The sequence below is a fragment of the Archocentrus centrarchus genome, chromosome 19, assembly GCF_007364275.1.
Source record: "Archocentrus centrarchus isolate MPI-CPG fArcCen1 chromosome 19, fArcCen1, whole genome shotgun sequence".
Classification (NCBI taxonomy): Eukaryota; Metazoa; Chordata; class Actinopteri; order Cichliformes; family Cichlidae; genus Archocentrus; species Archocentrus centrarchus.
The window spans coordinates 14,775,893-14,791,515 of NC_044364.1; the positions used below are offsets into that span (position 1 = coordinate 14,775,893).

The 15,623-nt window shown below is 38.5% G+C and overlaps 3 protein-coding genes across 3 annotated transcripts in view; 2 read left to right on the top strand and 1 right to left on the bottom strand.

The window, feature by feature from the left end:
* Positions 1-621: 621 nt before the first annotated feature.
* ppa1a (inorganic pyrophosphatase 1a) lies at positions 622-3,581 on the top strand. Its single transcript, XM_030754983.1, has 11 exons — positions 622-778; positions 964-1,028; positions 1,303-1,356; positions 1,506-1,625; positions 1,711-1,797; positions 1,884-2,010; positions 2,121-2,248; positions 2,414-2,499; positions 2,775-2,844; positions 3,143-3,182; positions 3,271-3,581. The coding sequence occupies exons 1-11, from the start codon at positions 718-720 to the stop codon at positions 3,297-3,299; spliced, it is 867 nt and encodes a 288-aa protein (XP_030610843.1). The 5' UTR covers positions 622-717; the 3' UTR covers positions 3,300-3,581.
* Positions 3,582-5,560: 1,979 nt separating this feature from the next.
* On the top strand, positions 5,561-10,370 carry sar1aa (secretion associated, Ras related GTPase 1Aa). The gene is made up of 7 exons (XM_030755850.1): positions 5,561-5,671; positions 7,103-7,175; positions 7,410-7,529; positions 8,157-8,222; positions 9,241-9,344; positions 9,460-9,591; positions 9,688-10,370. Exons 2-7 carry the CDS (start codon positions 7,118-7,120, stop codon positions 9,802-9,804), a joined length of 597 nt encoding a protein of 198 aa, XP_030611710.1. The 5' UTR covers positions 5,561-5,671; positions 7,103-7,117; the 3' UTR covers positions 9,805-10,370.
* Positions 10,371-13,153: 2,783 nt separating this feature from the next.
* Positions 13,154-15,623, bottom strand: part of LOC115798741 (testican-2) — a 41,173-nt gene continuing 38,703 nt past the window's right edge. The window contains exon 11 of the mRNA XM_030755695.1: positions 13,154-15,256. Within this exon, the coding sequence (XP_030611555.1) occupies positions 15,111-15,256 (146 nt within the window). The 3' untranslated portion in view covers positions 13,154-15,110. The remainder of the gene's footprint in view (positions 15,257-15,623) is intronic.

The following is a 15,623-nucleotide window of genomic DNA, read 5'->3' on the forward strand; positions in this document are numbered from 1 at the left end:
AGTCATATGACTTAAATAACATGCAAGAAAAAACAACCAAGCAAGCAAACAGAACGTTGGTACAAAAGATTAATATAAAAACCTACAGGCATTACTGTGGTGTTTTAGTGTTGTATTTCAGAGAAAATTATAGCTAATTAAAAAAAAAACAAAAGCAGGTCAGTGTTTCCAAAAACCAGCTCATAAGTATGTTATCAAACAGTTACAGCGAAACTTGAGATGTAAGAAGTCACAACACGGCACACCACCTAATCCTGCCGTGTTAATTGGCTTACAGCTAACACCTGTCAGCTCCATCTGTTTTTGTGTGAAAAGAACTCTCAAGAGCCACAGGTTACAACAGGGAAATGGAAAACAAATCACTTCACACGCAGAAACTTCACATCTATGCTGCAGAATGCATGTGGCAGCCATGGAGAAGTGGTAACAAGAAAGGATTTGCTGTCGATCTGCTTCACATGGGGTTACTTTAGTGATTTGAATGCAGCAGCCATACAGGAACAGGCAGAAGCCAGCTTGGTTCTGCCACGAGGCGTTTACACTCTTCCTACAGCAGCCCTGTTGCCACACACAGCTGTTAGTTTTTTAACCTTATAGGCTTAAGCAGTGCGCATGTCTGCTCCCCTGCCCTAATGACTGCCTGGCTGTCTGGAGCTTCTTAGTCCTGCTGAATTAGTGAACAGACCACAGTTGGAGGGGTTTAAACCAACAGCAGACATGAGCTTTACCATCGAGGAGAGGGGCAGGCCGAACACCCAGGAGTACAGGGTGTTTTTCAGTAAGCACAGCTCTTTGAATGAACTAGTTTGATTGTTTGTGGGAAATAATTCCTTTAGGGATTCTTTATAGTGCTTGGAAAATTTGTAACTGTATACCACAGGAGCACAACTGACAAGTAGATGTAAAGATCCCACACTTTTTAGTTTTCTATAATAGGGTTTTACTCTTTTTTTTTAATCATAGAAAACTCTGAGGGCAAATACATCTCTCCCTTTCATGATGTACCCATCTATGCAAATGAGGCAGAGGTGAGCATCATGTGTCCTTATTTTGGCTTTAGGAGAGTGTGGACAAACCATTGAGTAGGCTAATATAGACACCCACCAGAAAATTACAGTAGCTACTGTGTTTCTTTGCAGTGGTAAATGTTTTGCCTTTTTAAATGTCTTTGCACATAGGTGCAATAATCTGCATCCTACCTTAGATAACGATTATGTCAGACTATAAGTAGCACATCAAGCCAATAGGAGAATTCATCATCAGGTACAACATTAACAAAGCCATGTCTCTTACTATTTTTAGAATATTTTTCATGCCATTGTTGAAGTTCCAAGGTGGACAAACGCAAAGATGGAGGTACATATTAAACAGATCTTCCAATTCCATGTATTCACTATATGATGCTTTCTAAGATCTGTCCCATATTTGTTGTAATACAGTGACTACAATCTAAGTCAGCGCTTCCTTATGTTTTCAGTTGTGTGCTTTATGTTTTTGTTTCATAGATTGCCACCAAAGACCCTCTCAATCCACTGAAGCAAGACGTGAAGAAGGGCAATCTTCGTTATGTAGCGAATGTGTTTCCCCACAGAGGTTATATCTGGAATTATGGCGCTATACCACAGGCGAGTCCCACTCAGGCTATATGTGTTCAGCAGGAAACTAGGCCATGTCTCTGTTCTACTAACCCAGTACTCTTCTCCTTAACAGACATGGGAAGACCCCAACCACAAGGACAGCGACACAGGGTGCTGTGGAGACAATGATCCCATCGATATATGTGACATAGGAAATAAGGTACTGGACAACTCTGAAGACTAAAGAGACTTACTGAAGTGGTACTTTTTTGCAGCCTTTTTCAAAATAGTGTCTTTAATCCCCAGGTATGCTCTCGGGGAGAAGTAATCAAAGTGAAGGTGTTGGGAACTCTGGCTTTGATCGATGAGGGCGAAACAGACTGGAAGGTCATAGTGATCAATACTGAGGACCCAGAGGCTGGCAGTTTTAATAGTAGGAATAACCTATAAATCGAAGTTGCTTAGGCTGCTGGAAAATATCTTAAGGCTGTGCAAAGCTTTTTGAAATTTAGATTTTTTTTCTGTGTTGTCTACTTGTTGCAGATATTGATGATGTGAGACAACTTAAGCCCGGCTATCTGGAGGCAACTGTTGATTGGTTCAAAAGATACAAAGTACCAGATGGGAAACCAGAAAATCAGTTTGCTTTCAATGGAGAGTTCAAGGACCGGGTACAACATTCAACATTTTATTCTGGGTCTCGGGTCGATGTCAGACAACAGTTTTATATCTATACTGAATCAGTCCCATCAAAAACGTGATTAAAACTTCAGTTTGCAGGAGTTTAGGTGGGGATGTTGCTTTTGATTTGACCTTTTGGGTTCTGTGTTTTCTAGGACTTTGCCGTTAAAACAGTGAAGAGCACTCATGAGTTTTGGAAAGCGCTGATTTCTAAGAAGACCAATGCCGGCGAGTTAAACTGGTAAGCAGTTGATTCATTTTTTGTTTTTGTTTTTTTAAAGTCCACATAATAAGATCAGCCATAGTATGTGACAGATGCTATTAGGGGTACTTCCCACCATAATTTTCTGTAGCCAGTGATTGTGTATTGCACAGAAGATGATAAATACTTTTTTGCAGCACTGCATACTGTAGCTGCTTTGTCAATGTCCTTCAGGTAAAACAGTGACACTGCAGATATGTGCTATGGTAAGAAACACATCTGTATGAGCACAAAACTGTTGTGTTTCTGATTAGCATGAACACCAGTGCTTCAGACAGTCCGTTCTGCTGCTCTGCTGAGGATGCTGAGGCAGTAGTTAAATCCGTAAGTCCATTTTATTTTTAAATTCCTATTTCATTAGCGAAGAAACTGGAGACAGAGAAATGCTAAAGGCGGTTTCTTTCATTTCAGTCCAGCTGCTTCTCTATCAAAGCAGTGTTTTGTTTTTTTTTTAGATCAAACAGAAACAAGCATCTAATGGCTTCTGTAAAACAGGAAATAAACCCTGAGAACTTGGCAGCATTTAATTTGCCTGTCGATGACATACGAACATATTCTTGGTGAACTTTAAAGGTGATTAGTTAAGTAAAAATAGCACCGTTTAATAATTTCACTCCCACAGGCATGTCCTTTTGGAGCTGAAGAAGCTATTCCAAGTTCAGGTGGGTGTTTATAGATTTGCAGCAACTCTGTGTTGTTACTGTATAGAAATTAAATCTAGTTGATTTTTCTTTTCTTTTCTTTTTTCAGTTGACAAATGGTTCTTTTATGAGAAGTGAGACGGTACAGCCAGGATAGAAACATGAAAACGTGAAGTCTTCCTGCTTACCTCCTTCCTCGATCTGATTCCAGTGGATTTGATGTGCATTTGTTCTTGTACATGTAACATCTACTTGCCTGCTTGTTCGACCTTTATTGGCTGATGGAGCTGTTTTTTTTTCCAGATCACATGAAAGCGCTCATTATTTTTCGTCACTTAACTTACTGGGAGCATAATGCCCTTTGATTACAACCTTAAAAAAGCATTATAATAAACCACATTAATACTATACTTACATTGTCATTATCATTTAGAGCTGTGCTCACCTGCAGAATGTGGATCTAAAGTGGATAATGGTTTCCTGATTTGATAAGAAAGAGAAAAAAAAAACTTCTGTCTATAATCTTTGACAAGAGATACACGTATTTCTTTACAGTCCTTCATTCAATAATTCATTGGGTTATATGACAAATTGCTGTGTAGCCTCATGACAATTCCATCACATGGTGTATGTACTGTTCCTAAGATATAATAGCTATTTAAGAATACAAACGACTTGTTATTAAAGCCTTTAAGGTCTCACGCAAGTCTTCTGCAGCATGCAATTAAACAGTCAGCTGCAATAAGAACTGAAGGCCTTTAGAAACTATAGTTACAAATAAAGGGCACTTTTAAATGGTCATGTAAGAAAGTCCTTATCTCGATGGCTTCATATCGCAAATCTCACAGCATAATATAACTGTAACTTACATCACATATTTTGATACAGTAAATATAGTTTATGTAGTGTTATAATGTGGTCAAGATATGCAAAGACTGGTGATTTCCTGGTCTCAAACGAGGGAGCTTTCACATTAGGCAAATGGAGACATAGGCAAAGACTGCAAAAATGCAGAAAAATAAATAAGTTGATGTGTCTATACATATACATATAAATACAGCCATGCATTGTAATGCTTTGTACTACTTCTAGTAGAACATAAAGAGTTTAAACACTATTATTTTAACAGAATAAGGGCTCAGCTGGGATTTGAACCCAGGACCTTTCGCACCCACGGTGACAATTAGACCAATGAGCCAGACATGTGTGGGCCCACTGTAGCTTTTAACCTGTGACTGCTTAACATGGAAAATATCATATATTACATGTATCATCCAGGGAGAGGCCTTTTATTGCTGCCATCTTTGGTTTGTGAGTCTCTTTTCCTTCACTTTTGTCTTCATTTACTGAAAAGCATGCATCACTGACTTGGCTATTGGAGAATATCCCATGTCTAATGACCTGAAAAAACAGCTGGCAGAGGCTTGTTTACCAAAAAAACCTGCAGGAACAAAGTAGCCAACCTGCTGCAGAACTGTGTGCAGAGCCTTCCCGCCAAGCCACGAAGGCTTCACGGACTGACTTGAAATCTGTCAAAGAGGCTGACCTTGAGTTCAAGTGCGCCAAACAACAAGAGCAGATCCAACAGCTCCAGCAGCAGCTCCAGGAATCTCAGAGACAACTGGAGGAGCAGGCAACTCAACACAGACAGGAGAGAGAGCGATTCCAGTCTGAAATGAATGAGGTAAAATCCCTGCTCGCTAACTACAAGAACCTTCATGCTTTCTACCTTAACATCATGAAGGAAGAAAAGAGCAGCGTGGGAACTCGACTGCAAAAAGCAGAGGCAGAGAAAGAATTACTGCTGCAGACTGTGGAGCCTCTGCAGAAAAAGCAAGGCACAGACCAAGGAAGGGAAGGAGAAGTGGACTTGGTGCCGGAGACTTCCATGTCTTTGCAGGAGCCTGCCCAAGAAAAGCAAGGTGAAAGAAGCACTCAAAACTTCTACTCATTTATGTAGAAATGTTCTATTAAGAGAAAACACCCTGCATTTTAAAATCCTACAAACCTTCAACTACATACAGAAGTCAGAAATGTGTAACAACAGTCATCCAAATAGATTTTCTTTTCTTTTCCTTTTCATGCTTTGAGTCTTTGAGTTGTCTTTGAGTTTTTTACTGAGTTGTAAATTATTCCACAAAACTGGAGCAAAGCAAACTTTATGAGCTCAGTATTTATGGGTAACAAGTTACGACGCTTGCCAAATAAAGGTACTGGTGTTAAAAAAAATACCGTAACTCCTTCACAGTAGTTAAGTAGAAGTATAGAACAGAAAGGTGTAAAAGGGAAATAAAGTGAAAGTAAATTCCTGAAATTTTAAGAATAGTAGTCTTTTCATAGAGCAGCAACGGTTATGACTGCCAGTGGTCAAGAGGGGGCGCAAATGTAAAAACAAATTGGATGCCAAACGGCCAACTCTAAAGCACGAGGAAGAAGACGAGGCCCCTGATTGACTGTTTCCAAGGAGACCAGTGATACTACCGAGAACGGTCTTCTTGTCGGTACAGCAGGTAAGTGAGCTAAACTCGGAGAGCACTGTCGTTCATATCTAACAAGTCAATAGGACAACAACCTGTTCAAAAGACTGTTGAGTTGGCTCGCAGTCTTTCGGTTGTTAAACGGTGTCTTGACCCACTTGTGTTCAGATTCTAGAAAGAGCCACTGCTAACACGTCAGTGCTAACCAGCTAACCGGGGTAATCTGAGTCTTTGATAAGACTTCGCCGAAGCAGGAAACTAAATGCTGCGGTGTGTTTTAAACCTGCAACAATGTTTGTGCTTCCAGTTTATCAGCGGAAGGGAGCGACATTAAGTAAGATCTAACCATCAGTCTGTGCAGACGTTTCATTTGCTACAGATAGGTAGCATCGCTGGTAGTCGCCTTGCTGTACCTGTGGGTGAAGGAGATACAGTGTGTTGTGTCACAGATATGTAGACCAGCGTGTGAGAAACACCTGTACGATGGCCCATGTTACCAGCTAATAGATCAGTTTTGACCGGTGCCAAAGAGTGATCACTTACCAAAAAGTGATTTCCGATGTTTCTGTGTGTTTTTGATCTAATATATTTGCTTATATTAATAAATACACTGTAGTCAACAGGATTGATGAAGCGCTTATGTAAAAAAAATAAATAAATTACTTATTTTGCAAGTATCTTTATGACTCTGGGCTATTATATCTACGTTATAATCATTATAAAACCCTTTTCCCAGAGAGACCTGGCCAAGAGGACAGCAGAAATTGCAGCAAATTTAACACAAGTGTTCTATAAAGACATTTTACGTGGTCAAAAAAGACTGGACTGATTTTGATGTAGAATACAGAGTAGGTGCAATGCAGTCATAAGGATACTTGCAAAACAGGTAATTTGTTTATTTTATATATAACCCCTTTGTAAATACTGTTGACTACAGCCTATTTACCAATATAAGCAAATATATTAGACATCAAAACCACATAGAAAGCCAAAATCAAAAAAGATCCATTTCTCTGCAAGTCAGAGATCCTGTAATAAATACTACTTTGCTTAAAAATAGCATTACTTAAATGAATATTGTGATGGATGTTTATAAAATTAAATTGATGGCATTATTGATTCTGCTTATATGTCAGATTCCTTATAGATTCTCTTATTAATTTCTGATCAACTCATTGTGCGTGTGTGTGTCTTATTATCACTGTGTTGAAAAAGAGTAGAAAAAGGGCATGTCTCAGGAGTGCAAAAGCTCCACTAGCATTAGTTTTGCATCATTATTTTTGCAGTGTGGAAAAACATGCCGGCGTTGCTAAAAGAAAGTGATACGCTTGAAGGTATACTATTCCAGTGATTGGACAAAACCAAACCAAATGTCACTATGCCCTTAAGAAAGCATGAAAATGTCATCAAAGCAGGCATCTCTCATCTCTTTTAACTAGTAAACTGTTCTGTTTCTTGTTTCAGGCACACACAGTCAGCATGTCATTTTTATTCGACTGGATCTACAGGGGGGTTAGTAGCATTTTACAGTTCTTAGGTGAGTACTGTTTGCTGTTCTGAAATTATTTAGATGTAGCACAAAAGTACCGCCATCCTAAGCTTGGTGCACTTTGTTTAATGATTGACATATTAACAGTGTTCCTTGCTAGATGTGCTTCAGGCAACGCTAGGCCAAAATAACCTGCTCCAGAGTTTTGAACATGGAGAGCCTGCAAATTAATATATGAATTAAGTAGTGGACTAAAATAATAATTTTTCTGATTCCTTGCAGGTCTTTACAAAAAGAGTGGGAAGCTAGTTTTCCTGGGCCTGGATAATGCCGGTAAAACAACACTCCTACACATGCTGAAAGATGACAGGCTTGGACAGCACGTTCCAACGCTGCATCCAAGTAAGGACATATTTACAGAGCATGTCACTCATTTGCAGTTTTATTCTGGTGTTGATTTGGATTTTAGTTCACATTAAGCCACAGGTTGTGATCTAGCTGTCTTCTAAAAATGTCATACACACAAAACCATGTGGTGTTGTCTTTGTGTTTGTGCTGCTTATAAAGACATTTTATAGTAAATAAATAATGGCTGATTAGTTTTTAAAATAAAAGTATTTTCCTGAAGTGTAAGTAGTGTGTTGTAGTGTTCAGATCAGATACTTATTATCATTATATATTATCTTATATAGGTATCACCTGTCATATAGACTAATGTGTTGTGTCATAGAATCTCTGCAGGGTGATACTATATTTATTAGTAAAATATTGTGTCATTATTAGTTCACCCATAAGCTTTATCTTCACTTTATACCTGGCAGTGTGTACCCACCCTGCTGTGAGTGATATCCTTCACCATCATTGGGGTCACTTCAGTTTCTGGCCTCAAAGTTGAGATTAGATGCAGAGATCTGTTACCAGTGACATTCCCCTGTCTGCATGTCTCTTCCTGTGTGTCCGCCCTTTTAATATTCTCATGTGTGAGTCAAAAAAAAAAAAAATCACATGTCTATTTTCTTTCACACAAAGCTTCTGAGGAGTTAACAATCGGCGGCATGACATTTACTACGTTTGATCTTGGAGGACACGTACAAGGTGAGATCTGTTTCCGTTTCTGCTAGCAGTGAGACAACGTTGAATTTGTTGTATATGTTTTGTTTTTGTTTCATTTGATTTAATCTTTTTAGTGCTGCCATCACAGATTTTTGGCGCAACATTACAGATTTATGCCAGAGTCATTTAGCACAGGATGGCAACAACACTACATGCGTGTGGTTAGATCATCTGATTGATTCTCAGACCTTTAGCACATGTGTTCACATTGCTTCATTCATTTTGTTTTGAAGGGAGGGACACAGGTTTACTAGATCGCAAATACAGTTGTACTATTATCAGACGCAAAGCTGAAGATTGGTAGCTCCATGTTATCTTCACTGGCAGCGTCTGCTGTTGCCAGAAACTTGTATAAACAAACTGACAGGCTGACAAATGACAGTTCACACGACTACCACGTGGTGTCTCTGTGGACTCCTTTCATGCTGATCTGTTTTTTTGTTTTTTTCTTGAATTTTACATTTTTAGCACGTGCATTCACTCTCAGTTGGCGAGACTGACACATTGTACACATTAGAACAGATCATTTAAAGGCAGGATTTATTGTAATTAGAATTTGTAACAGTGTTGCTAAAATAAAGAGAATACGAACCCACAATATTGTCATTTGAAAATCATTATCCAAATACTCCAAATCTTTTGGTAAGACAGAAAACCCACATTTGATTTGTACAGTCAAAATAAAATGTTATTTCCACATTTGTCCATTATGTTGCCTAGTTAGACTTTAATATTAGACAAGTAACACTGTTTATCATTGCTATTATAGTGGCAAGCAGCCACTTGACTTGGCTATAGACTTGAGGTATAATTAGCCACATTAGTTAATCTGTATTTGTGTGTATTCAGATGTGAGGATGTGTGAATTAGCTTTCCTATAGATTAAAGACAGGACACAATAAAGTTTTTCTTTCATAGTTAAACTGCTGAATTTCAGAGAATGATGTTGAGTTGTTGCAAAGACAGCTGATTCACAGGCTGTTTTTCCACGTCTTTCTAGCTCGAAGAGTTTGGAAGAACTACCTGCCGGCTGTGAATGGAGTCGTCTTCCTTGTAGACTGTGCAGATCATGACAGACTCACGGAATCCAAGACTGAACTTGATGTAAGGTTACACGTTGCTATTACAAACTGTTTCCACCACACAGGACTGCCTGCTGTGCCTTAACAGTGGATTGCGGATGATTCTGCCGCTCTTTTTATTATATTTTTTTTTTTAGGCAATCCTTGCAGATGAGACAATAGTCAATGTACCAGTGTTGGTGTTGGGTAATAAAATTGACCGTCCTGAGGCCATCAGCGAAGGAGGACTCAGAGGAGCTTTTGCACTTGACGGCCAAGTTACTGGGAAGGTAGGTGTGTCACTGGGACGCTCTCTTAATTCACAGAAATATTATATGCAGGCATGTATGACCGTCATCCTAATTTATCCTTATTGTAACTGACAGGGAAATGTCTCGCTGAAGGAGCTGAACGCTCGACCTCTGGAGATTTTCATGTGCAGCGTGTTGAAAAAGCAAGGCTACGGGGAAGGTTTCAGATGGTTATCACAGTACATTGACTGACATACAGAGCTGAGCATAACCAGAAGGGATGTGAGAGTTTGTTCCTTAGTCAGTGTCAGCCTGCCCGAATTTCAAGTATTATCACTAAGAAGAGTATCGCTTTTAATTCTTAACTTCATCTGGACTGTCCTAAATGTGTTATTAATTTGAGAGACAACTGAGTTGCATGAAATATTAATTAGGTTGTGTGACACCGGATTACGAGCCATACATTATGCAATAATGTAGATATGTGCGCTTCAGTGTTGCATTACTTATGTGTTTAACTTGGAATTTATTAGTGATGAAACAGAGGAACTCAAGGGGATCGTGGTGAATGGCTTGTCTGAAATCGCATTCAGATGGTCCTGTTTAGATTTGCATATTTTTTTTTTTTTAAGAAAAATAACAAACTGCAGAAGATGAACTTTAGTTCGCTTTGCCTGTTAATACACAGCCTCAGCCTTTAAAGCATAAAGCCAAAGATGTATACTAATGATGACTTCAACAAGACATCTTGTCATGCTGAGTGCTGAGCCAAAATAACATAAAAATCCTTATTTTAGACATCAAAAAAAAAAAAAAAAGATTAAAAGATAATTAAATGAAAAGACAATGGCGAACACCGTGAGTGAAATTAGACATCCTGTTGATGCGTGTGCTGTGATTAATGTGCTGCTCGCATTCAGTGTCTTAATGAAGCTGGCTTGTTGGGTTTTGCAACATTATTATTATTATTTTACATCATCCTGCACGTGTTGAGGAGCTGGGTTGAGGGCAGCTAAATTGACTGGAGGACTGATAGTTTATTATTAGTTTATTATTTGGGATGGCCAATACAGAATTCAAAGATAAAATAACTGCCCCTTTGTTTTATTGTATCACAATTGTATCAATATGAAAAAAAAAATTGCTCGTAAAATATAGGTCAGAGTAGGAAAGAATATACAGTATGTACTTTTGAGTCTTTTCATTTTAGTCTTTACCAGCACTCCGTAAATGAGTGTCTCATCTCTCCGCTCAGTGTTTCATCGTGGTCTTACTTGAATCAAGTAAAGAAAAAAAAAATCCAGTTTGAAGCAGCAATACTTTTACTAAGAGACTAAAATTTAAGTTTTATTTATTTATTCATTCATTCTGTCTAGAGCGTGAGCCATATATTACTCAGTAATCAGCACTAAAAAGGTTTAAGTGTTGTAGGTACTGACTAAAAAAGGAAAAAGAGTGCACTTGCAAACATTTAGATGCTGAACTATAAATGAATGTTCGTTCTGCGTACTTGAATGTATGTTTGTTTGTTTTTTTGAGTCCATGCATGAAAGCATTTTTTTTTTTTTTTTTTACTAAGAGCTGTATACATTTATATCATCATTATGAGAACCGTGAAGTACATAATCAGGACCAGAGGCATGTGATCTTTGCACCATATTTCTGCTGCCCTTGTTTACAGTTTAGAGATGTAGTTTATTAATATATGTAGGAATATTTACAACCCAGATTAAAGGATATGTATAAAAACAGCCTTTACACAGGGAGTCTTGAGTGTTTATTAAAATGTAGCATGCATGTTAACAAACTGGTTATGCTTTGAACAGCGTTCTGTACCAGTTACTGAACACATGTAAATTATGTATAATACTGATGTAAATGCTTGTACAGTTACCAGCCTTGAAGTGAAGGTATTAATGAGTTATTTGTAACTGTGTAGCACTTGATTTGATATTTCCAACAACTGTCCGTGTATATAGTTTCACATTAAATGACATCACACGCACAGAATGATGTGAAACTTTGATCTACTTAATAAGTGGTTGAAATTGAATAAAACTTGCTTTTTATAGACCAAATTGGACATTTCTGTTTGTTTATTTCTACCTCCACTTGTTTTCACATACTCATTTTCCTTATTCAGATGGAATTGGTGTAAATAGAGCCAGAATTTAAAACTTTCCTCCCAAGGATTTTTTACTCTGATTGTGCTAGGGTGGTATTTTAAGCCTGTACATTATTCATACAGGCTCATTACAGTAGATTATTATATTGAATCTCAGTGTATTAGTTTTTTTTTTAATGTCACTGTGAAAACTGATCTTTCCAGATGGAATACAATTATAAAACATAATTATTAATATAGTTATTACAAGAAGTAATAAACCTCCTTTACAAACTGTACTAATTCAAAAACATTATTTTACTAGTAAAATAAGGATAGGGATAGAATTGCAAGACTCAGAGCTGTTGCTACAGATGGTTGCTAAATATTCACGTGTGTGTGTGTGTGTGTGTGTGTGTCTGTGATGAGTTATCAGCCAAAATGAAGCCTCAAGATGGTAATCTTGGAGTAATTTTTGATTCAGACCTGTCATTAAATACCCCAAGTAACTCAAGCAGATGCAGTCGTGTTTTTTGCAGCCGAAGCACATCGCTGAAATGTTCTTTTCACTCTTCGACGTGTAGAAAGGCTTTAACGCTTTTATCTCCAGACTTAATTACGGTGCACCCTGTAATATCAGCAGACTGCAGCTATTTGAGAGCGCTGCCAGGCGTCTAACACTCTAAGAAAAGTGACCACATTAACTCTGTTCTTTTGGCCGTTCACTGGTTGTCACTTTTCTGAGAATTTATTTTGAATTCTTTACTCTTGGCTTTTAAAGCGCTGCATGTTTGAGGCACGCATTTAGATTCCTTCATGATGAAGGTGTTTGATCCAAGGATTTTACGTTAGCAGGATTGCTAAGTAAGGAAGTGTAGATCCATTCATTTCCAATTGTATCATCCATCTGACCTCACAGTGCTGTCTTAGACATTAATCATTCATTTGGCAGCCAGCTGCTGTAATTTGTTCTAGCATGAGGTGGCACCAAAATGTCTCGGTAAATAGTCCCAGGCTTCATGATGACATTGGTTTTAGTCAGTGCCTAGTTAAACCTGATTAAATGTACTGACAGCTTTAGCAGGCCTTAGCTGTAACAACCCTCAGTCTTTCATGCACTCGTTTGGAGACCCAAAGCTGATAAGAAGGGAGATCTGTTTTCCTAAATATACCATATTTACACAGCCAGCACATAATTTAGTGTAAGCAGAAAACTCCATGTATGGCAGGCTAAGATGTCAGGTTATTTGCACTCAGTATAACGAGGACAGTTAATTTAGCTTCATCTTATACAGTAATTTCCATTTAATTTCCCCACAGGCACCTGAGCACAGTTTTCGTTCTCCATCTTGCAAGATCCCCTAAAAATACTCACAAGTAAATATAGCGAGGAAAGTGTGTGACTTGGTGCCACTGATTCCTAACACATTCCTCTCTAAGTGATCATTTTAATCCTTGCTCGATTCATATAAGAATAAAAGCCAACATACAGCTGCTCGGCTCCATCGCCTTTATTAGTAAAGTGCTCAGCCAAGAAGTACATTCTTATTTACTAACATGCAATACTAAAAACAAACAAATGTGTGGCCTATCAATAGCAAGAATGAAGACATGGCAACAATATTTTCATAGAAAAAGAAAATACAGTGTAAATTCAAGTATACACACGACTTCAAGTAATGCACACTTCTTTTTAGAAACACAAAATACAGTATTTCAAGTTGCAAAGAAATCTGTGGCACATTCTTTGACATGATTTCCGAGTCAGCAGAGGACAGCGACTAGTGGTTTCTACTGTGGGTGAAGTTTGGGTCAATGAAGTACATTCTAAAGGTTTTCAATAATCCGCTGGGAATATAGGCCCTGTATAGTTGTGTGTGTCCACTTAAATAGCAAAACGTGTACAATTTGAAAACTGATTTGAGCTGTGGTAGACCTTCACACAGATAGACTGAAACCATAGTGACCTGAAATCCTCTAAGCTTCCTTCACAGTTGATTTTCACTGAATTTATGTACATAATCAGTTTGGAAATACATAACTACATTGTGCTGAGCTGCTTCAAAGGAAACGTTTGACATTTTGGAAAATAAGCTTAAAAACTGTATTATGTAGCCAAGTTGGATTACTGTGAAATTTTTTTAGCCCTATGGGGCAGAGGAAACAAGCTATGAGCACAGTATTGCCAGCTGATATACTGAACTTATTTACATAAGCAGCAATCGAATATTACCATTTATGATATATATATATTTTTAATCTGCCAAATGTAACTCCAGTATTTACTCTGCTTTAGTATGATTGGATCTACCAGCTCCGAACGGAAATCTAGCTGCTCCAACATTATCGCCAGCTGCTACAGTAAATGTGTATGTCTGCTGTTTGGTGCTGATCAGGAAGTAGTGCCTACTTTTCAGGTGTCTTCTAAGACTGAAAATGGTGCTGTGGGAGTGGTGAGAGGGAACCAAAACAGATGTAAATCTACTGGGAGAAGTAGACCTCTGATACTTGTTATGTAATCACTACTGTCCCATTTGTCAGATTGTTTCATACCAGGTAGGATCAGCTAATCTAGCTGCATTTAAAGGTATTAAAACCCAGGCATTACCACCTCTTAAGTAATTAACACATTAACAATTTCTAGAAAAAGTGTAAAAATGTCTGTCTCTTTCCCCAGTGATGTGACTTCCCTGTGTTTTTTTTTAATACAGATCAAACAAATTTGATATAAAATGTTGAGTCTTGTGATGGACTGGAGATCTGTCCAGGCCACTGGGATTGACTCCAGCTCCCTGCGGCCCTAAGTGGGATAAATGTTTTTTAAAAAAAATGGATGAATGGACAAATGTTAGGTTGTTTTTTTTCCCTTTGAGATAGAACAAAGCAACTGTTTTCTTTACACTAAGATAAATGAACCTTCTCCCACACTTCTTGCCTCATATTTAAACACCAGAGTGGTAACGATCCTCTCATCTAACCCTCTGCAAAAAACACAAATAAGCTTATTTCCCAAAATGTCAAACTGTTTGCTTAAATTCTGATCTCTAGTCATTCCAGTGGGACGACAACTCTAATAATCAAGCAACGGTTCACACAATACAAAATTACTGGTAATCTCTATATGCATAGATGGCGCTTGGACAAGATAGGAATTCTGATGGACTTTAGCTACCAATGGCGCAGTAGTCAGTGGGTCCTGCTTTTCAGGACAGCAAAACAAAAACAGCTCTGTTGCTCAAAAAAATAGAGAATAGAATGAAGCAATTACACATATCTAAGACAAAAAAAAACTGGTCATCATTTCATCACTGGACCTGCCAAGCACTACACATCCCACCAGGACAATCCCATACCTCCCCAGCACGAACCCCCAAATCTTTAGGTTTTAGGAGAGAGTCATCTCTGCAGATTTTCAGGCCAGCGGCCATGCTCTCCATGTGGGGGTCACACAGTTCTACCAGATGTATCCTCCATCGTCTGCCTCACCCTCCTCCTCTTCCTCCTCTTCTGCCTCTTCCCCGTTGTCCTCTGCCTCCTTCTCGTCCTCATCTTCCCATCCCACTCCACTTCCAAAATCTCCAGAATATCCCACCACTTCATCTGGAAAAAAAAAAAAAAATGGATCAGTTCAGCTTTATTTCAAAAGAAAAAGAAAACAAGGACCACACAAAGATGCAACCACAGTGTTCAAAATACAAGCAGGACTTGTTTCCAGAGATGAGAAGAATATTTTGTGCCACTCAAGCTTTGATTTTACTCTGCTGCATACATGGACACAGACAGCTGGAGACACAATGACCAAGTAGTCATTCCTGTTATACTTCTCTGAAGTCCACCGCCTGGGGCGCACGCACAGTTGGTGCATTGTAATGTACAGTCACTGCAGACAAGTCTGCGCGATCACAAAAACACTGGCAAGTATGCAGACACCCCAAAGACCCTCATGCTCACCTGTAATAGCCATCCT